General features: G+C 36.0%; 1 protein-coding gene across 3 annotated transcripts in view; it reads right to left on the reverse strand.

Moving 5' to 3' along the window:
* Positions 1-2,251: 2,251 nt before the first annotated feature.
* Positions 2,252-23,302, reverse strand: part of ST7L (suppression of tumorigenicity 7 like) — a 59,471-nt gene continuing 38,420 nt past the window's right edge. For 2 of the 3 annotated variants that reach the window (XM_030324648.2, XM_030324646.2), the window contains exons 12-14: positions 12,631-12,781; positions 8,225-8,317; positions 2,252-2,552 (exon numbers count right to left, since the gene is read on the reverse strand). In XM_030324648.2, the coding sequence (XP_030180508.1) occupies positions 2,374-2,552; positions 8,225-8,317; positions 12,631-12,781 (423 nt within the window). In that variant the 3' untranslated portion in view covers positions 2,252-2,373. The remainder of the gene's footprint in view (positions 2,553-8,224; positions 8,318-12,630; positions 12,782-23,302) is intronic. The other variant, XM_030324647.2, reaches the window with a different exon arrangement.

Raw genomic sequence — 23,302 nt, forward strand, 5'->3', positions numbered from 1 at the left:
GGACGTGTGGAGTGGTGCCTGGGGCTATGTCTTTCTAACAAGCTCCTGGGTGATGGTGATGTTCCTACCACATAGACCATGCTGGGTGATGGTGACGTTCCTACTCTATAGACCACACTATATTAAGAGGTGAAGAAGTAGAATTTGAGCCTCCAGCTCCGTTGCGGGCTGGTTGGCTGTTAGGCATTTATACGTTGTGTTCATAAGATGGGGATGGCCCTTATGTAATAATTTTCCATAAAGTCTTCAATGAAACCTGACTTTGATACTGCAGCATACCAAATATTGATTTCCAGGTACTTTCAGTAAATAGTTAGCTTTTAGGAACTTAAAACGTGCATGTAAAGGCCAGAGGATAAAATGTGGCTATAAAAGTTTGCTGTGAGGCACATTTTTCACTATATACCACCAACCATACAAATATCAAAAGATAGTAAATAAATGCCTGTTTATTGTTCACTAACTAGAATCACAGTAAATTAATAACTTTTGGTCTAAAAAAAAGTGTCCACTTTAAAATATATAATTATTCATTCTCAGACTCTTCTAGAAGAGTGCCAAGGAGCTTGTGCTACGTAATCTTAAAGGCTCTTCCGGTGCCATCAGCAATGTCTCAGGTAAAGACAGACACTATATACTAACATGAATGGACAGAACAGATAGTGAGTACACTCCGCATTATTTTTAGCTGAAGTATACTACTAACAATTGCTACCTATCGATTCCAGATTCTAGATCTTGCTCCTCACTCAATTTTATCTTTTCCCCACTGCCCTGAGAGAAACCCAAGGAGTTTTCCACTGCTCGCCTGTGATCTCAAATACACAGCTGCATATATTTTTCCAGTTGTTAAATGGACAGGATTCCTTTTCTAGTCAACTTTTTCCATGCCAGATTACACAGTAAGGTCATTTCAGTTTGAGATGCACTCACTCCCTAGGCAGCACCACTGCGAATAACAGTTATGGTATGATCACTACACTTCCCTTTTACACTAAAAGGAAATAGTCCGTTTCCAACCCAAATATCTATACTCCCTGAACAACAGTGGGAAGTCATTCCCCTTGAAGACTGACCCAGAATCAAGTGCAGTCGCAGACTCCTAGGCCTACAGCCAGTGGCAAGTTAACACATTATACAGTTGACCTTCAGGGAAAAAGGGAAACCAGTGCTTTTACTACTGGTGCCAAAAGAAAACCAACTGATCTTTAAGGCACAAAATAAACTGTTCTTAAGGCAGAAAAAGAAATTGTGAGGAAACAGAGAGTCAAAATGGAGGCATATAGAGAAAAATATAGAAATTACATTACCGAGTAAGGGCCAGTGTTTCTACAGTTCTCAATGCTTTTTGATCTGGGACTAGAATGAATTAGCATTTTCCTTTTGGGTTTGAGCTATTATTACCTGGTAAAAATGCCAAGATGTACAAGAAAGACACATTTTTTTAAAGGCTCGGAGACTTAAAGGGACTTATCTTTGGTAATTTTAAGCCAGTGACACTAATTACTAACTTTATGTAGAAGAGTAAATAATCATGGGATACTCTCTCTAATATCAAGTACTTTCTGGACCTGGGTCAGGAAATGGGGAAGTAGTTCAAAATTGAAGGACAAAAATGAAACTAAAGGTCTATACATGGTTTTACACCCAAGATTGGGGAAAGTCAATAAGAACATGAAGATACAACAGGGAGAAGCTTTGAGTAAAGAAGCGTATTCTCTACTCAGGGCAAATGTCGCATCTGTACCATCTTACCTACTTATTCTCCATCAGCAAACCTTACAACTGATGATTTCATTTAAATGGAAAAATCAAAATTTGTTTACAAAATAGGGAATTTTTTTAAATGCCAAAAAGAAAGCATTTAAAAGAGTTGGATTATTCCTCAGCTAGTAACAAGTGCTGTGTTTACCACCAAAAGTGATCTACAAAGACCAACTGTATAATGTTACACCATTGTAGTCTTTAAATTTTTTTTTTTTTTAATTTTTTTTTAATGTTTATTTATTTTTGAGACAGAGAGAGACAGAGCATGAACGGGGGAGGGGCAGAGAGAGAGGGAGACACAGAATCGGAAACAGGCTCCAGGCTCTGAGCCATCAGCCCAGAGCCCGATGCGGGGCTCGAACTCACAGACCGCGAGATCGTGACCTGAGCTGAAGTCGGACACTTAACCGACTGCGCCACTCAGGTGCCCCTGTAGTCTTTAAATTTTTAAGCAACAAAAATATAGCTCAAGTCACCAAGAAACTTATGTTTGACATATTTATGGCAGCAACTTTACAAATCAGTTCCTGTAATTTACTATAACAAACATCTTCCACTGATCAACTGGCTTAGCACAAACAGATCAGAGATGGTTTCTTGTGTGTTTTACAAATACTCTACACAAGTCCTTGAGATCATACTTACAGCTTTAGCAAAAACACCCATGATTTCAGGAAACTGGTGTGTGAGAAGAGCTATCATTGCTGTAGAAGAACACAGTCCTGCTGTGAAATGGATGAAAAAAGGAAGCTCCTTCTTTGGGTAAACAGAAACATGATGAAAGGCTGCAAGGGAGAAAAGGTTGAAATGGATTTTATTTAAGAATACAGTGTAAGCCAGTTTTAATATTTTCAAACAAAGTTTATTTTTTAAAACTAAAAAGGAAAATCATTTTTTTTTTTAAAAAGAACAAGGCATCTCGGGATAGCAAGATAGAAGAGAGTTATTCATTATTTATTCCAGCATCAACAGCCTATCTACGGAGCCAGATGACTGTGCTGGGGACTAAGAATAGGATGGCATCGTGGGAAAGAACATTAATTGTAAAGTCATGCTGAGGTGCTTTTGAAAAAGAGCTTTGTCACTTATTAGCTGTGTGATCTTGAATAAGTTGCTAAACCCTCTCATAGTTGCTATGGAGTTGTTATGATGAACACTGTAAGTCCTTACTAAATGTGAGTTGTTATAATTCTTGTTCTTTAGGAGCTCAAAGACAAGTACAGAATCGAGAGACAGATGTGTGGTTGCAGATTTCCCAGAACCACAATTTTACCCAGTTATTAATAAATGTTCTATCTGTAGCATTTCATAGAGCACTATAAAACCTGAACTAGAACACCAAAGCCCTAGGATTCTGATCATAAACCAAGTACCCTGTCTTCTTTTACCACATTCACACATTAAATCAGGGATTATTTTTCTAAAGACTGGATATTCCATTACTAACAGTATTCAAGCATTTATATCTTATTTGAAATTTGATTGAAAATACCTGCATACCAATGCTGATGAGCGTATTACCATGCTTGGCACATAGTAGGTGCTCAATAAACGTCTGTTAAACTGAGAGCTATTCTGGGACTTCATTAGTCCAGTAAGTTGACTGCTCAGGGCTGGACACAAACCCAGGAATTCCTGATGTAATATCCTACATAAGTAAGGGATGACTAATTCAGTGCTGAATCAAGGTCAGCTATAAATTTCACTTTTTTAAACATAATGATTCACAGAGAAGATTACACCTAAGTTTCCTTTGGTAGCCATATTTTTTATGTCTTATACTATACTCTGAAAGAATATGCCAAAAACCAAACTCATTAAAAATCCAGAAAATTTCCAGAGGCTTGAATCACTTTTAAAGTAGAAACACACCAAATCTGAACTTTTTAAAAACGTTAGAAGCATTAGAAGCTACGGACAACATTGAACTTTCAGCACCCAAAAAACCAGCAGTCCCTTTTGCCCTCTCCCTCAGCCATGAGAAGACAACTTCTTCCAGCAAACCAAGAGAGGCAAACCATCGTACTTGCAAAGACAGGGAACACTTAAATATACCAATGGTCACTAATACTCTTATTATGTGACAGATGGCAACATTAATAAAGTTAATCAAACTGTATGGCATTTTATGGCTCACAAAGTGCTTTAATTTACGTTAGTTTGATTTTTTCCCAATTTCCCCAAGAGATAGATATTATTTCCACTTTATAAGGCAGAAAACTATATAGCTTTAGTAAGATAATCTCCTAAAATATGAAATTTTTATACTATAGGAGAGACTTAAGTTTTTCTTTTTGGATTGCTTTCTGTAGATTCACTTGTCAGTCAATGTTTGGCTAATACATCAATATAATGGATGACTAGTACAGAAACACTCCCTTGGAAGTAAAGTTCAAATTTCATCACTGGCTTGTAGAGAAAAATTTATCAGGAGGCATAAAAGACAACTAAACAGCTATGTGAACTAAGGGAATAGTTCAAGTCTGAGCTTATGAGGTTCATAAGCAAATTCCAGAATGTTGTAAGTCATATCAAGGTTGAAGGAGAATTGAAAACAAAAAAACATTAAGTACTCCTGGGTATTAGAACTCCACATTATTAAAAATTTGTTCATTCTACCACAGTCAGACACAGACAAATATTCTCAGAACAAACAGTATAATCAAACAAAGACCCCAGCATATCCCTCTTCTCCTACCTCCTGGAATTTGCAAATGTCTAAGTACCCTAGAAATAATAAAGTCCTGCCAAAAAGCAAACTCTCTGTTCTTATAAGCTGGGACTCTGGCAATACGTGCAAAAAACCCTGACTTTATTCATATTACTATGTAAAATTGGCCTTATATCAGGCAACCTTTATAATTTTGGGGAGGGGTATTTTAGGCTAAATGTATTAACCTAATATACTCTTGCATATTGATGTTCCATAATCAAAGATTTATTCTTTTGCCTTATTTCTGTTAAAATGGAAAACAACAAGAGCAACTACTACCAGCACCATCCTAGGAAAGAAAGTAAAATTTCTCTAATGACATTCTAACTGCTGAAGTCAATGGATTCTTCTCAGTAATCACCTTCCTTGGTATCAGATACTCCTCCTCACTTGGATTTTTTTCCCCTCTTTTTAGTTCCTAGCCTATCTAGTTCTGGTTCTTGTCCTGTCCCTGACCACTACTTCACTGAATCTTCCAGACTCCTTATCAGCCACCCATTCCTTCAACATTTTTGTGCCCCCATGGTTCTGCTCTTAGCTTACTTCTCACTCTACAGTTTCCCTTAGTGATCTCATTCATAGCTAGAAAATGATGACTACCAAGTTGGTTTGGTGAGGTAGAGAGATGTCAAGAGAAAGAGGTATCAGAACCCCTGGCAATTTTGTTTACACAACCTGACCCTGTCCCTAGCCCACAGCTAAATGAACCAGGAATGGACACATGGATTCTGATTCTGTCAGCATCTGATTCTGTCTCCCAGAAGTTTTACAAGCAGGATTGAGTTATTATTCATACTGTACTATTTGCCTGAACTGATGACATGTAAACTAGAGCGATGTAGGGGCATCAAGTTTGGCTACATGAGTGTCTAAGAAGGGAAAGCCAAACTACAAAGAGAAAGATATAAAAATGAAGCAGACACACTGAGAGAAGCAGAAAGGAGAGCTCATACAAAAAGGAGATGGCACTGGAGAAGGAAAAAAAAGAAAAGCGAGAATAGGAGAGCCTGAAAAAAGCAGCCTGAGATAAAGATATACAGATAACTGACTCCTGGAAATCTTTATATCCTTCTAGTTTCTGGTTCTAGTCCCTTCTGAGGTCCAACTGTAATTGCTGCCTTGGGATTCTTTGAGATAATCCAGTCTTCTAACAAATTCCCTTTAAGTTTAAAACAGCTCTCTATTACTTTTATCTAAAGAATACTTACAACATTTACTATTTATATAATATATATATATTTACTATATGTATATTTCTTATAAACATATCTTAGAACCATATATTATTTAGAAATATAAATAATATGTATATATATAATGTGTGCGTGAAACAGATTATGTAATAAGATATTTAAGCATGCATACACATATGCATACACACGTGTGTGTGGGCATGGGTGAAAGGTTACACATACAACATATTCAAAGCCTGAATTTATTTACTTTCCCGACTCCTGTTCCCAAACTTGCTCCTTGTGCTGTATGTTGGATTTACCATTCTTCAAGTCATTCAAGTCAGATTTAGGAATCATCCCTGACCTTAGAGAGATAGGCACTCCCCATTCCAGCTTCCTTAAAATCTATTCCATACACACAGCACTTAACACATTGTTTATCAGTCTTTGTATTAACTCGTAAGCAGTTCAGGAGTTTGGAGTAGGATAAAGAGGAAAAGGTGCTAATATTTAATATTTTTGTTGAGTGCTTACAATATACTTAGCATGTTTATAAGAATGCATTAACAAATTTGACTAATTAAAATATTTACACAATTTTCACGATGAACATTATAGAAATACCCAAAGAGATGATAAAGAGAATCCTGGCCTTCAAGTTTACAATCTAGAAGGGGGAGGTTAAGAAGTTCACAAAATACTTTGAGAGTTCAAAGGAAAGACAGGTAAATTATCTCAGAGGACGGAAGAAAATAAAAGACCCTGGGAGAAAAATATCAGCATACTCAACTTCCATAATCTCTCCTAAATTTTCATCTATTTGTTTGAACTTTTCAGTTCCCTAAATTTGGCGTTTGTAAAACTGCAACTTTCCTCGTTAGACTTGAGCTCTAACAGCCCCAGATCTGTAAAAACTATGGCACAGGTTTATATCACATAAGGAAACATGGTGCTAGTGTTTACACCCTTCAGCATGCTTATTTATTGGTTAAATCATAAAAAGAAAAGTTAAACAGAAATTTACCAGTTCACAGAAAAAAAGTGCAACTCGGACAAATGAATATAGACCATTCTTTTGAGAAGTTTGGCTTCCTGAAAGCAGGGACTCAGTGGGACTTTCAGCAATCATAACCCTACATATTTCTGGTTCTCTTCCTAAGTCTATGACTGCTCTTCTTAAAACTGCAAAGTGTAGTCTCTCCAATTTCATTCTTTGTAAAGACTGTTTTGACAATTCTGAGTCTTTTACCTTCCCATATAAATTTTGGGATCAGCTTGTCAATTTCTGCAAAAATCTCTCCTGGAATTTTGATAGGGATTGTATTGAATCTATAGATCAATTTGGAGAGAACTGTCATATAAATAATATCGAGTCTTCCAATCAATAAACATGGAACGCCTCTCCATTTACTTAGATTTGTCTTTAATTTCTCTCAGCAAATTATGTAGGTTTTTTTTTAGTATACAAGCTTTGCACTTCTTTCATCAAATTATTCCTAAATTGTTTCTTCTTTTTGATGCCACTATGATTAGAAACGTTTTCTAAATTTCATTTCTGGATTGCTTATTCACTGCCAGTATTTAAATATGCAACTGAGTTTTATATTCTGATATTATATCCTGCAACTTTGCTGAACTTATTAGTTTTAATAGTATTTTTATGAATTTCTTAGGATTTCCTACATAGACGATGATGTCATCTATGAATAAAGATTGTTTTTCTTCTTCCTTTCCAATATGAATGCCTTTTATTTATTTTTCTTCCTTGATTGCACTGACTAGGACCCCTAGTACAATGCTGAAGAGAAGTGGGAGGGGCAGACATCCTTGCCTTATTCCTAACTTAGGGAGAAAGCATTCAGTCTTTCACCACTTAAGTATGATGTCAGTTGTGGGGTTTTTGTAGATGCTCTTTATCAGGTTGAGGAAATTCTCTTTTATTCCTAATTTTTTCAAAATTTTTATCATGAATGGGCGTTGGATTTTTATCAGACCCTTTCTCTATCCACTGTCATTTATTCTAATAACATGATGCATTGCCTTTTCAAATGTTAAACCACTTGCATTTGTGAGGTAAATCCCACTTGGTCATGGAGTATAATCCTTTTTATATGTGGCTGGATTCAGTTTGCTAATATTTGTTGAACATGTTTGTATCTGTATTCATGAGGGATATTGTTCTATAGTTTTCTTTTCTTGTAATGTCTTTGGTTTTGGTATCAGGGTCATACTGGTCTCGCAGAATAAGCTGAGCAGTGTTCCCTCCTCCTTTATTTTCTGAAAAGAGTTTGTGAATGAATGGTATTATTTCTTCTTTAAATGCTTATTAGTTGACTGTTCTTTTAAATATCTTCAATTTTTGTGTTCTTTATCATATCTAACACAGAATTTTACCCCCAAAATACATGGGAATGAACTGAATTTTGCAACTACATCTAAGAAATGGCTAAAATAGTATTTTAAACAGTATCCTGAATTTCAACCAAAGGCACTTTTATCATGAGAAAATACTATGAAAAACAATCTCACAACTACTTTTAAGTTTAGGAAAACTAGAATATTTACTTACTAGGTAATAGCTCTCTATCAGCAGTCTCTGTGCAGCTGGGATAAGGGTAAAATAGATGGCCTTTCTCTAAAGGGTATGGAATCATTCTAAAAGCTGAGGAAAAAAAATATATAGTTTGACATTTAATTCAGACTCACTTTTATCCCATACTACAAATCAAAGCTACTGTGGAGACATATTTTTACAAAATTTTCATACAGCATTTATTAATTCCTTTAGAGATATCTTTTTTTTTTTTTTAATTTTTTTTTTTCAACGTTTATTTATTTTTGGGACAGAGAGAGACAGAGCATGAACGGGGGAGGGGCAGAGAGAGAGGGAGACACAGAATCGGAAACAGCTCCAGGCTCTGAGCCATCAGCCCAGAGCCCGACGCGGGGCTCGAACTCACGGACCGCGAGATCGTGACCTGGCTGAAGTCGGACGCTTAACCGACTGCGCCACCCAGGCGCCCCTAGAGATATCTTTTAGATGAAAGACACAAAGGAAGCAAAAGAAGGAATAAGGGGAAGAATAAGATTTATTCAGAGCATGAAGGGAGTAGTGGATAACAAGGTTGCTGAGTCCTTCTTGCCTCTGTCTCCTCACTACAAACACAACAGACTTAACTCTGTGGGTATAACTTCCTTTTCTTCCAGGAACCTTCATAAAATTGCAACATGTATCACTGTTGTTACCATGACTGTTGGCAACCCAGAAAGAGTTCCCAATGGGTACTAACTTCATGTGTTAGATGTCACCAAAGTTTTCTACAAGCAGAATTTAATTTAGTTCTGAGGTCACCAACGTATGGCCCTTTGGCCAGATCTGGACCACTATTTATGTTTGCAAATAAAATTTTGTTAGAATACAGATGTTAAAACTGCTTGTTCATTTATATATTATGTTAGGCTGCTTTCATGCTACAAGAGTTGGGTAGCTGTAACAGAGACTATGGCTCACAAAGACTAAAGATTTACCATCTGCCTTTTTACAGAAAAAATTTACCTATCCCTGATCTAGATTATCACCAACTCTTGAAGACTTCTTAAAGGGGGAATCTTTGTTTACCTACTTAACTAGCTAAGTATTCATCAAAACTGTGATTAAGTTTTGTTTTTCCTTTAGTGCTTAGCTCTATAAACTTTTGTCAAGGGGTGCATAGGTGGCTCAGCTGGTTAAGTGTCTGACTCTTAATTTCAGCTGAGGTCACGATCTCACAGTTCGTGAGATACCAGGATCAAACCCGGTATCGGACTCTGTGCTGACAGCATGGAGCCTGCTTGGCATTCTCTCTCCCTCTCTCGCTGCCCCTCCCCTGCTCACACTCTGTCTCTCTCAAAATAAATAAATAAACATTTAAAAAAACTTTTGTCAAAATATGAATTTTGTTCTGCCACAATAAAAAGTGGGGATTTGTCCAAAGTCACAAAGCAAATCAGTGGTAACACTAGAAAAATCATTCATAAAGACTATTTATGAAATTCAGTGTAAGTCACATCCTTATTGAAAACCTCTTATGTGCCAGGCAGACCATTAGGCACTGAAGACACATACGGGATCAATGAGATAGAGTACCAGGCTTTGAGGAGCTTCTAGACTACTAGAGAGACAGCAAAAAGAAGCCTAATGACACAAAGACATTCTGCTCCTCAGTTTTATTAGTCCCAATTTCATTAATCTGCATATTGTCAGAGGTAAGCAAAGTGTCTGACTCTTAGCAAGTAGTTAATGCATAGATTCCCAAATTCTCTTTGCCTCAAGGATACATGGTGCCCTTCATGTCTCAGTAATTTTTTATGATGCCCCTAGGCTGAAAGAAATATAACAATTCCACTTAAGTAGTGGATCCAAACAACTTTAAAGGTTTGTGTGCTAACAACTTAGCAGTGAATTAAAAAAAAATTTTTTTAATTAAAGGAAAAAATAATTATTCATTTTTTAAAAATATTTTAATTTGTTAAAGTAATCTCTACCCCCATGTGAGGCTTGAAACTACAACCCCAAGATGAAGAGTCACATGCTCTACTTACTGGGCCAGCCAGGTGCCCCCAATTATTTCATTTTTAAACAACCATCTTTTCTTACTAGTGGGATGTATGTACCTGTTGGGCGCTGCATACCTTTTCAAACCTTGGAATCAGATTGGACACTGCCATCGTCATTTCCTGTTCCACACTGATTTGTGTGTGTGTGTGGTGTGTGGTACTTCTTTTAATCACGGCAGCTAATAAAAAACCGAGCTTTGCAAAGCTATGACATTAAAAGAAAGAGACAATGGAGAGCCACCTAATGGTGAAACCTTGAACTACATGGAACTAACAATGATGCCTGACACATATTGAGTATTACTGTTGTTTCCACTGAAATTTTTAAATATGCCATGGCACTCTTATGAATTTGCCGCAACGCCCCAAGGTGCCTCAGTGCAAAGTTTGGGAACTGAGGGGGATCAACCAACTCTAGTTAATGAGTATTGAATTTATTTTTGAATTTTTAATGGTAGCAGAAATGCACTTTCCAAGACAATTATTATAAAAATTCAACTGATAAAACATTTTGATCAAGCTTTTTCATTTTCTAAATGATTTTAAGAAGTTACAAATAAGAGATCTGGTAGTTAATTGAAAAACAACCTAGTTCTCCAAAGAAGATATACAAATGGCCAATTAGCACATTAAAAAAAGTTCAACAGCACTAATTATAAGGAAAATACAAATCAAAACCACAATGATATACCACTTCACACCCATCAGTGTGGCTATTAAAAAAAAAAAAGGCAAGTGTTGACAAGGATATAGGGAAAGTGAAAACCTGTGCATTGCTGGCGGAATGTAAATGGTTGTAGCTGTCATAGAAAATAGTATGACAGTTCCTCAAAACATTGAACATAGAATTATATAATCTACCAGTTCCACTTCTAGGTATATTCCCAAAAAAACTGAAAGTAGGAACTTAAACAGGTATTCGTGTACCCATGTTTATAGCAGCATTATTCATAATAGCCAAAAGGTGGAAACAACCCAAATATCCACTGACAGATGACTATATAAACAAAGTATGGTGTATATATACAATGGAAGATTACTCAGCCCTAAGAAGTAATGATTTTTTGACACATGCTACAACATTATACTCAGTGAGGTAAGCCTGATTTAATGAGACAAAGATTGTACAATTTCACTACAGAAGATACCTAGACTAGTCAAACTTATAGAGACAGAAAGCAGAATAGTTACCAAGGGCTGGAGAGGAAGGAAGAATGGGGAGTCATTATCTAATGGGTATAGAATTTCAGTCTGGGATGATGAAAATGCTCTGGGAATAGAAGATGGTAATGGTTGCACAACAATGTGAATGTATATAATGTCACTGAATTATACATTTTAAAATGGCTAAAATGGGGGCACCTGGCTGGTTCAGTGGGTGGAGCATGTGATTCTTGATTTCGGGGTTGTATGTTTGAGCCCCACGTTGGGTGTAGAGATTAATTAAGAAAAATCTTGCGGGGGGGCGCCTGGGTGGCTCAGTCGGTTGAGCGTCCGACTTCGGCTCAGGTCATGATCTCACAGTCCATGAGTTCGAGCCCTGCATCAGGCTCTGTGCTGACAGCCTGGAACCTGCTTCGGATTCTGTGTTTCCCTCTCTCTGACCCTACCCCGTTCGTGCTCTGTCTCTCTCTGTCTCAAAAATAAATAAACATTAAAAAAAAAAAAAGAATAAAATCTTGGGGCATCTGGGTGGCTCAGTTGGTTAAGCATCTGACTCTTGATTTTGGTTCAGGTCATGATCTCACGGTTTGTGAATTCGAGCCCCACGTCAGGCTCTGCACTAACAGTGAGGAGCCTGCTTGGAATTCTCTCTCCTCTCTCTGTCCCTATCCCACTCACTCTCTCTCTCTCAAAATAAATAAATGAGCTTAAAAATAAAATAAAATCTTTAAAAATTTTTTAAAATTAAAAAAATAAAATGGTTAAAACAGTAACTTCTATGTTATGTGTACTTTACCACAATAAAAAGAATAGATTGAAAAAAAAGAATAGATTTGATATTAGTTGTGAGGAAAATAGTTTCATGATGTATACATCTGAAAATAAAAGTCTAACTTAAAAAATATTAGAACAATAACTCAACCACATTAAAAAGCTTATAAACCAAGGGATGCAAGTTTTCATTTTCTTTCCTTACAAATATGTAATTTAAGTGAACATATGACAGAATACCATAACGGCTTCTCATTCTGCTTTTCCTAAATATGGCATCAGTATAAGTACATTATGCATTTCTCCTACAAATAAACCAAATAAACACCTCTGAGTTCACTTTGAAACCAATCCTTACAGAAACTCAGAAATCTCATTTAAAAGGGCTGCCTGTGGATGCAATGAATAGTTGAGAGATTAGTGGGACATTTGGAGAATACTTACTGCCTTCCCACGTACACTGTAACAGATTCAGAGCACCTTCTATTCTCTTCCAATGCTGAAGATGGAAGAAAGCATAGGCAATTGCTTCACTATCACCTCGTTTCAGAATGTGTTCTGGAGGTAAAATTAGACTCTTCATCTCTAGTAAATACTAGAAAAATGACACACAGAGAAACACACCACAGAAAAGAGAAAAATTAAATTATGTTACATTCAAACAAAAAATGTAGACTCAAATTTTATAAAGTCCATTTGATTAAAAAAAACACACATTAAGCTAGTTGAGATGACAAGAGGGTCATACTGATAGTATGTGTATAAAAAATGCTTGTATATGCAAATTCCAAAAATCAGAATATCCCTAAAGGCAGAAATAAGGAGATAAATGGCTTATGTATGACCTTGCTAAATACAAAATAGAAACTCAAGCTGAGGAAATAATGTGAAAGCAAATATCTATTTTTCCAAAAGAAAATTAAGTATAAAAATGATAAAATACAATTTTGGAAACATTTTGTGGTGACATTGAATTCTTTTTTCTCTTATTCCCATTTTACAAGTGAGGAACTTAATTGTGAATAAGTTCAATTAAATTAATATTTACTGAGTGCAAGTACTATATCTATTAGGAAACACTATATTCTCTGGAACTTCCTAATGTAATGAGAAAGACAGATTTTTTTAAGTTAATAATTATAACAAGACTATGCTTTATTAGAGATATAAACAGTGTATACAGGAATTTGGATTGAAGGTATTCATGTTTTTTAGTTTTTCTTTAACAGCTTTATTGAGACATAATTTACATCCTTTACACTTCACCCATTTAAAGTGTACAACTCAATGGTTTTTAGTATATTCACAGATATATATAAACATTATCACAATTTTAGAACATTTTCATCACTTCAAAAAGAATCCACATCCTCTTATTACCCTCTAATCAAGCAACCATTAATCTGCTTTGAATCTCTATACATTTGCCTGTTCTGGTTATTTCATACAAAAAGAATTGCATAATATATGGTCTATTGTAATTGGTTTCTTTCACTTAGTATAATGTTTTCATGGTACATCCATGTTGTATCATATACCAGTACCTCATTCCTTTTTGCAGCTGAATAATATTCCATTATATGGATATACAACACTTGTTTATCCATTCATTATTTGATGGACATTTGGTTGTTTTCACCTTTTGGCTATTATGAATAATGCTGCAGTAAACATTCACATACAAGGTTTTACGTGAACAGAAGTTTTCACCTCTCTTGGGTATATACCTAGCAGTGAAAGTGCTGGATCATATGATAACTCTATGTTTAGGAGGTATTGGTTATGATTTAGGTGGTGAAAATAAACCACTTGATGGCATTTGGGATTTGAGCTTATAGATAAAGACGGGTAAAATATGGATGAACAGATTGGGCAGTGGGGTGGGAAAACACAGGGGTTGGAGTACAGGCCAACCTGAACAAGGCCAAGACACATTTAAGGAATTAGTGGATGTGCCTATTAAAGAAGTTATAACCTATCAGTTCTTATTCACACATGAAAATTAAATGCTACCTTAAATTCTTAAAGAAAATACTTGCCTTAATATTGCAATCCACAACAAAAGCAGTATAATCAAATGTACTAATTACATAAAGGTGCAAACTTAACCATCTGTTTATCATCTTTACTATTAAAGTGGTCAACTTAAAACAAAACCTTCAAAAATATTTAGTTAGCTAAATACTTCCTCCAAAGACTAAGACCAGAGTATACTTCCCCTACTAAAACAGTTCGAAACAACCTCTTTGGTTCTATATAATTTGATAGCAAATTATGTGTCATAATGTCTAAACCACATTATTTTCTGTTATAAAAAGAGAAACACTCCTGAGATGTGTCATAAATGATACATTCTCACACTTGGGCTGTTATACAAACTAAGGAGATGAACAACACAAAGAGCTGAATTTGTGAAACATGTTTCAAAACTGCTACAAGCAGGAAGAAACAAAAAGGTGTAGTGACTTCAAAATTTAAGCCTTAGGTTATTAATCAACATATATGTATACATTGTATCAATATATCTAAAATAATTTTTTTTTGTTTATGAAATGTGCCTTTCCAATACTAAGTTTAATGCCCATCTTTAATTACTCTTACTCCTATACCTCAATAAAGCTGGGGAAAAAAAAAGCTCCTCTTAATCTTGATGTCTCTGGCTCTCTCCTAAAAGTGTAAGAATGCAGTCTGCTCATCAATTTATTTTAGCAGATGTCACAAGCTATGAGATTATTTACTAATCCAGTTTGGGGACTTAACATTTCCCATTCAGTTTCTTAAAGGAATGCAGCAGAGGTTGTGTCTTGGTCAAGCAAAGCCCATTTGCTGCCTGGTTGGGTTCTCTCCCCTTAGTGCCTTGGGCCTATATTCAGGAGGGTAATATTCTTTCTAATCCCCTCTAATCCTTGCCCATTTTTTTAAAACACAGTAAAAGATCACTCGCACCAGGCGGCTGTGGGAAAATGGACTCAAATAGCTGACCTCTGACATGACTCCTTATGTTCTTAGCAAGTGCGCTAAGAGCTTCTTCAGTAGGAAGCAAAAAAAATGCAACAATCACAGTGGAATCTCCATCATAAAAAGAATATCTCATTTTCAGAAGAAAACTGTTTTAATAAATAAACCAAGCCCTTTCTATTAAAACTCTGCTTCATTTCACAGGTAGAGGAGATAAAATATCCCAAATTATTGTCAATGAGTTTTAGAACCCTGAAGTTTTAAAGCTTTACACTAAACCCTATCTTGGTAGTCACATAGCAAGTGGTAAGCAAAAGATATTCAGTTAACAATTATCCAGGAGATATCAATTTAAAACGTTAAGAAAATACTTGAACAGCAACTGTATATCTGTATTTTCACTGTTTAATAATCTAAGTGACAATTCTGATAGTAATCAAACACATATGGCACATATATTAGGAAATGATACTTAAGCTTATATTTTAAAATCTTTGCTATTTAATCATGAAAAAAAATCTCTTTTGCTATCTTATTTTTCATTATCATGTCTTACCTACCACCAAAGGTCCTTTCCAATTTGACTTTAAGGCAAAGCAATTTTTATTTTTCAGTTTCTAATAAGCTACTGAATTAAAACTGCACCCTCAAAATATAAGGGAAAATTTTCAGTTTAAGGAAAATATATTTAAAATATGTTAAAGGATTATTACTTATTTTATATCCTTCACAAACTGCTACTCAGGAATTCCTGTCCCTCAGTATAAGCTGTAAGTTACTACACAATGGAAATTACATCTTTCGTATTCTACTATAGCACCTAGCACACTACACTAACCAAAGTAGGCATTTAAACACTAACTGACTGACTTGATCTCATATATATAGTTAAAATGTCTTCAAACTCATACTTATATTTCAGTTTTTACTTAAAGATATTGTTTAACTCTCTAGGCAAACTAAAAACAAAACAAAACAAACTTCTACCTAGACTTTACTTTTCCATGAATAAAAATAGGAGAGGTTGAAAACTGAAGAGTGGTTGGTTTGGTTTGGTGTTGGTCTTTTTTTATGCTTCTGAAAGTACATGCTTAGTGTTCTAAAGTTCAAACATTGCAGAGTTACATAGGAGAAATAATATATTAATAAATTGGAGAATAAAAGAGTAAAGAAAAAAGGTAATCCAAGTTATATTTGTCTGGATTTCTTTAAGCATAACATCCTTAAAAACAGGATCAAACTTTTATATAACTCACTTTTTACTTCACAATACATCTTTACATCTCATCCTGTCTCTAACAGATCTCATTATTTTTAATTGTTGTATAGTATTCCATTAAAAACTGAGTTATTTTATAAGTTAAGAAATAAGGTCATGCTGAAATTGTACTACCATTCTTAAAAGGTCAAAAATAATAACTTTAAGCAAAGCTTATAAAAATATTAAGTAAAATGGCTTAAAAATTCCAAAAAATGATGGGATCTAAAATTTCACTTTCTTTAACTTAGACAGGTCTTTATAGCAATGTAGGTCTAAAACACAGACATGTCTACTTACCAAACATTTACTGCATGTCCGTTATGTTCTAAGCAGCATTTCAGACATAAAATGGTAAGTAAAACAAGAATTCTGCTTTTTAAAAAGCTCATAGGGAACTAAGGAAGAGACATACAAATAGACCAAAAAACAAGCAAAACAAAACCCAAGGCATGCTTAAAGCATTGAAGGAACAGAGAAAAGAGAGTCATTATCTCTGCTTAGGAAAAATGATAAAAGATACTTCTATACAGGAGGCAACAGATGAGCAGAATCCTGAAGAATGAGTAGAAAGTTGCCATGTAGAGAAGAGACTGAGCATATATACAAAGGTAGGGAGACATGATGAGACATGACCAATCTCAGGAATAACAAGATAAGGAGCAAAGCAGAAGTAGCAAGGAGTAATGTTGGAGACAGATATCTGGCCCAGACTGGGAAAGGCTTCTGTATATGTAATACTAAGGGATTGGTCCTTATCTGAGAGATGATAGGGAATAAGAAGGGCTCTTCAAGCAGAGCAAGTTTTGCTATTTAGGTAGATAACTATGGCAATGGCCAGAGTGGAGATGGGTTTATAGCAGGGAAACCAGTAAGAAGTATGTTTTAATCATCCAAGTAAAAGATGGAAAGTATTTGAAATAATTTCTATATCTTTATGTGTATGTTTAGAAATGCATAGAAAGGGCACCTGCGTGGCTCAGTTGGTTGAACGTCTAACGTGGGCTCAGGTCATGATCTCATGGTTCCTGAGTTCAAGCCCTGCATCGGGCTGAGTTCGAGCACTGCATCGGGCTTGCACATGGTCAGTGTACAGCCCACTTCAGATTCTCTGTTCCCCCCTCTCTTTCTGTCCCTCCCCTACTTGCACTCTCTCAAAAATAAAGAAATGCATATAATATGTCTGGCCATCACAGAACCAAACAGAAACAGTGGTTGCGTGAGAGAAGTAGAATTGGGAGAGAAAGAACAGGACTTTTTATTCTATAAACTGCTAAAGGGTCTGATTTCTTTTTTAAAAAGCACTTGTTACTTTTATAACAACAATGATAATGTTTTAAAGAACAGGTAGTGAAGACAAACACTGGTCAGTGACAAAGGGAATGGAGTAGGTGACTAGATCTGAAAGACATTTCAAAGGTTATAATATGAGTTAGTAATTTGGAAAGGGCAGAAGTAAAGACTAATGATGAGAAGATGATAATGAAGCCATAAACCAAATTATAATAATAAGTTAGGACAGGCAAGTTGGAGAAGAAACTTATAAATAAAAATTTAAAAATTCAGTTTGAGACATATTGAAGAGGCTGAGGTACCAACCAGATATCCAGGTAAAAATTTCCACAACCAGATAGAAACACAAGTTTATAGACAAGGAAGGAAGCCAGATTTATAAGATACAGGTTTGGAAATTATCAGCAAATAAAATATAATAAAAGACATAAACCAAGGCCGGTACCCACTATACTATGCTGCAGGACCTTCCATATTACCTCGGAGTCACCTTACTGTTCTATCTGGAACAAATCAGAAATTGTAGGAACAATTTGTATTCAACTATTGACAATATACTCAGATGACTATTCAAGTCTCTTGCTTTTTCCTAAAAATAAAAATAAAAAATTAAAGCTACTTTGGAAAATAGCTTATAAATAGCTATAAATAGTTAAAAAAAAAGACATAATAATGTATGTTTTTTTTAATCTAAAACCATACCTATGCTTACACTCAAATTCACTTTAACTTTGAATTGCTTTGATCTTTATAATTTATCTTTAGATTACTTTGTTTCTATTACTTTGTAAATCTTACAACAGCTTTTGACCAAAAGCAATATAATTCTGACCTGAAGTAATGATAATGCTTTATAATCTTCTTCTTAAAAGCAGAGGTTAAAGAAAAATCTCTCTGAAGGCATCTGAAATTAAGGTACTTTGCTCTTGATCAGTCATGCACATCAAGAACCAATTTATCTCTGCAATTAGTTTTCTCAGTGCACATTCTATGAGATTGGACAGGCAGGCTGAATGCAAAGAGTCCACATTGATGTGTATTGGGGGAAGACTAAAGACAGTTCCCAGATAGAAAGTAAACAGAACAGCTGTATGAATAAACTGAAAGAAAATGTAACACTCCTAGCAGTCTCAGGAGCAAAGGGAAAGTGATATTCTATTGCAAGGAGAGGGAAGGGAGACTAGAGAGGGCATTTGCCACAGGAAAACTTCTTTCCACATCATCCTACAGAGCAGTACCTCAAGAGAGAAGTGTTTTCTAGATCAACTCTTCCACCTAGACCACACCATAATATAACAGAAAGGCAAAGCCTTCACTGTGCCCAAACTTTGGGTCATGGACTTCAACACCACTTCCCCATTTCTCCCTTTACTACCGCTATGCCACTCAGTCTTAATCAAGTGCCTGTTTCCCTCTCATCTTTTGTATATGCTGCTATAATATAGGTAATCTGACCAATGAAATGTAAGCTTGAGGGGCGCCTGGGTGGCTCAGTTGGCTGAGCGTCTGACTCTTGATTTCAGCTCAGGTCCTGATCCCAGCTTCATGGGATTGAGCCCCACATCGCACTTCACCCTGAGCATGGAGCCTGCTTGAGATTCTCTCTCCTTCTCTCTCTCTCTCTCACTCCCTCCCTCCCTCTGTCCCTCTCCCCTGTTCATGCTCTATCAAATTAAAAAGAAGAAGCAGGAGGAGAAGGAAGAGGAGGAGAAGAAAGAGGAGGAGGAGGAGAAGAAAAAAGAAAAAAGAAATGTGAGCTTGCTGCTAAAGAGCTGGTATCTTCTATTAGTGGATGGGACTCAGAACATCCTACATGCTTCAATTTCTGATCAACCAAAATGAATTTTACCTTTTCTGTATCAATTTATTTTTAAAATTCCCCTTGCACTTAAAGAAGCCTCCAGGCATGGTCTGGTTTCTTGAAAACACAAAACAGCTTTTGTTATAAAATAAGAACTAATAACTTTTCAAAGCTACAGATAACATATTCTGAAATATGTACTCAAATTGTTATTGTTTTGTTTTTAAATGTTCTCTTCCCCCAAGAGCTTCTACTACAAGACGCAAATTATCTTCAGGGTATTAACTAATTCAAATTAGTTAAATGCTGTCTCAATATCTTCACTTTTACCTCATCTCAACAAAAGAATCCCCAAATCTGACACATGCTAAGGCCATGAGCACTAAAGTAATACTCCTAAGAAAAAGAGTTCATAGAGGAACAGCTTAAACAGGAAGCAAAAATGGTAATGGAGGTGTAATAAAGCAATAATCACCATGATCAGTACTGTTGCCTGACACTCAGACATTGTGTTAAGTGCTTCATATATATCAACGCATTTAATCAGAAGGCATGATACTTTGACAGTGCTTTCCATGCTGAGTCAGATTTTTTTACCTTTACTGATGTACCGTAAAATGCACGTATCTTAAGCATGCAATTTGATGAGTTTTGACAAATGTAGACAAGCCACACACCAATGAAGACACAGAACATTTCCATCACCCCAGAAAGTTCTCCTTTCCAGTTAATTCCCTACCTTGACTACCTGAAGCAACAACTGTTCTAATATCTACCAGCCCAGATCATATTTCGACACCACATAAGTGGAATCATTCAGTATGTACTCTTTTGTACACATTATATTCTTGAGTTTATCCATAGTTTACTTGTATCAGTTCTTTCTTTTTGTTGCTGAAAAGTATCCCAGTGAATAAATATATCACAATTTGTCCATTTACTTGTTAATGCACATCTGGGTTGTTTCCAGTTTGGGGCTATCATGAATAATCAGAAGGTATGAAACATGTTCCATCCTTAAAAAAAGAAAAAAAAGCCTGACATTTTCTTTTTTCTTTTTTTAATGTTTATTTATTTTTTGAGAGAGAGAGAGAGAGAGAGAGAGACAGAGTGCAAGGTAGGGAGGAAAAGAGAGAGAGAGGGAGACACAGAAACCGAAGCAGACTCCAGGCTCTAAGCTGTTAGCACAGAGCCCGACACAGGGCTTGAACTCACAGACCATGAGATCATAACCCGAGCTGAAGTCAGACACTTCACCGACTGAGCCACCTGAGTGCCCTTGACAATTTCTATAGTAGCTGAAAGATACACAATCTTTTTCTTGTTTGGTAACTAAAAAAAATTTTGAACCAAAACCATAGCTAAGTAATAAAGAACAAGTCAAAAACCATGAAAACACATTGTTTTAATTTTTTGCTATTACTATCATAGTTACTGTACACAGAAATTCATTCAGTAGATTAAAAAAATCTGTACAATCAATATTAATGAGATATCTAAAGCAAATGCATAGCCTGAAGAGATTTATGTGATCTCTTTCTACTGCGTTTCTAATAGTTTCCAGCTTTAACAAACTGCACAGTCCGAGACCTATAGTCATTTCTGTTGTAGTTCTGTGGAAAGTTGCCCAAAAATCTTTCCTGCTAAAACAGCTTCATCCTATGTCATCTTACTGGTAAAAGTCATATAACATTTGGCAAATTTGCATAACAAATTTTTAAGAATAAAAGATTAATTAATTAACTTAGTTACTTACAGGTCATTGTTCATTAGGGTAAATAAGTTATTACAACCCACAGCTTAAGTTTGAGGAAGAAAATTTAAAAAAAATTTTTTTTAATGTTTATTTATTTTTTTGAGACAGAGAGAGACAGAGCATGAATGGGGGAGGGTCAGAGAGAGGGAGACACAGAATCTGAAACAGGCTCCAGGCTCTGAGCTGTCAGCACAGAGCCCGACGCGGGGCTCGAACTCACGGACCGCGAGATCATGACCCAAGCCGAAGTCCGACGCTTAACCGACCGAGCCACCCAGGTGCCCCGAGGAAGAAAATTTCTAAAGCCTTTATTTTTTCTTGGCTTCAGGCTGAGAGGCAGGGATAGAGAGCATAAGTGGGGGTTGAAGAAAATCTGAATCTGTACATACTTCATAACTTGTAAATCCCTCACAAAAACAGCCTTAAATACCAGAGCTCTTCTAGTTCATATAATACTAATGTTAAGTGGGATATTATCCAAGTTGTTGAACCTTAAAATTTCTCTAAAAAAAATAAGAATTATCCTGTTTGAAAATATCCAGGTTAAAGTGTATATCCACAAACAGTAATGTAAGGTTATAGCACCACTCTACTTAGGTGGATTTTTTTTAAGTTTATTTATTTTTAAAAAATTTTTGTTTATTATTTATTTTTGAGAGAGAAAGAGAAAGACAGAACGTGAGCAGGGGAGGGGCAGAGAGAGGGAGACACAGAATCCGAAGCAGGCTCCAGTCTCTGAGCTGTCAGCACAGAGCCTGGTGTGGGGCTCGAACTCACGAACCATGAGATCATGACCTGAGCTGAAGTCGGGCACCTAACGGACTGAGCCACCCAGGCGCCCCATTTATTTATTTATTTTGAGAGAGACAGGACAGTGCGAGCAGGGGAGGGGTATGAGAGAGAGAGAGAGAGAGAGAGAGAGAGAGAGAGAGAGAGAGAGAATATCTCAAGGAGGTTCCACAATGTCAGCACACAGCCTGATGCGGGGCTCGAACTCCTGAACCGTGAGATAGTTGGATATTTTGATAGAGTTGGCTTTGACATTTAGTTGAGGGGACGTATGTAAATTTCTACCTACAGATAAAAATGACTTAATGTTAAAGTATAGGGGCATCTGGGTGGCTCAGCCGGTTAAGCAGCTGACTTCAGCTCGGGTCAGGATCTTGTCATTCATAAGTTCAAGCCCCACGTCGGGGTTGTGCTGACAGCTCAGAGCCTGGAGCCTGCTTCAGGTTGTGTCTCCCTCTCTATCCCTTCCCCACTTGCACTCTGTTTCTCTCTTTCTCTCTCTCAAAAATAAATAAACATTGAAAAAAAATTTTTTTAAGGTTAAAGTATATACACAATATATACTAGTTGAATATGGTTATATTTAAGTTATACATTGTAGTTTTATTGAGACACAAAATTCATCATTGTAAGTATACAGTTCAAAGATTTTCAGTAACTTTGTATGGTTGTGCAATCATCACCACCAAAAGTTTCCTCATGTCTGTGTGCAGTCAATCCATACTTCTACTTCAGCTCCGGGGAAACACTGATCTGCTTTTCTGTCTACAGTCTTCCCTGCTTGAGAAATTTCATATTAATGAAATCATATATGTTGTCTTTTGTGTCTGGTTTCTTTCACTTAGCATGAAGCACTTGAGGTCCATCTATGTTGTTATATGTACTTATAGTTTGCTCCTTTTTAGTACTAAGAAGTGTTCCATTACATGGAGATACTACAATTTACTTGTTCATTTACTTGTGTTTGACTGTTTCATGTTTTTGGCTATTGTGCATAATACTACAATTAACACTTGCACACAAGTCTTTGTGTAGACCTAGGTTTTCCTTTCTCTTGGGTAGATACCTAGGAATGAAATGGATGGGTCATATGGCAAGTGTATGTTTAACTGCAAAATTGTTTCCAAAGTAGCTATACTATTTTATATACCTAGCAGGAATGTACACAGTTTCTCCATATTCTTGCCAACAGTTGATTTTGTTGGTCTTTGTGAGTATAGCCATTTGAGTGGGTATAAAGTAGTACCATATTGTGCTTTTA

The sequence above is a fragment of the Lynx canadensis genome, chromosome C1, assembly GCF_007474595.2.
Source record: "Lynx canadensis isolate LIC74 chromosome C1, mLynCan4.pri.v2, whole genome shotgun sequence".
NCBI lineage: Eukaryota > Metazoa > Chordata > Mammalia > Carnivora > Felidae > Lynx > Lynx canadensis.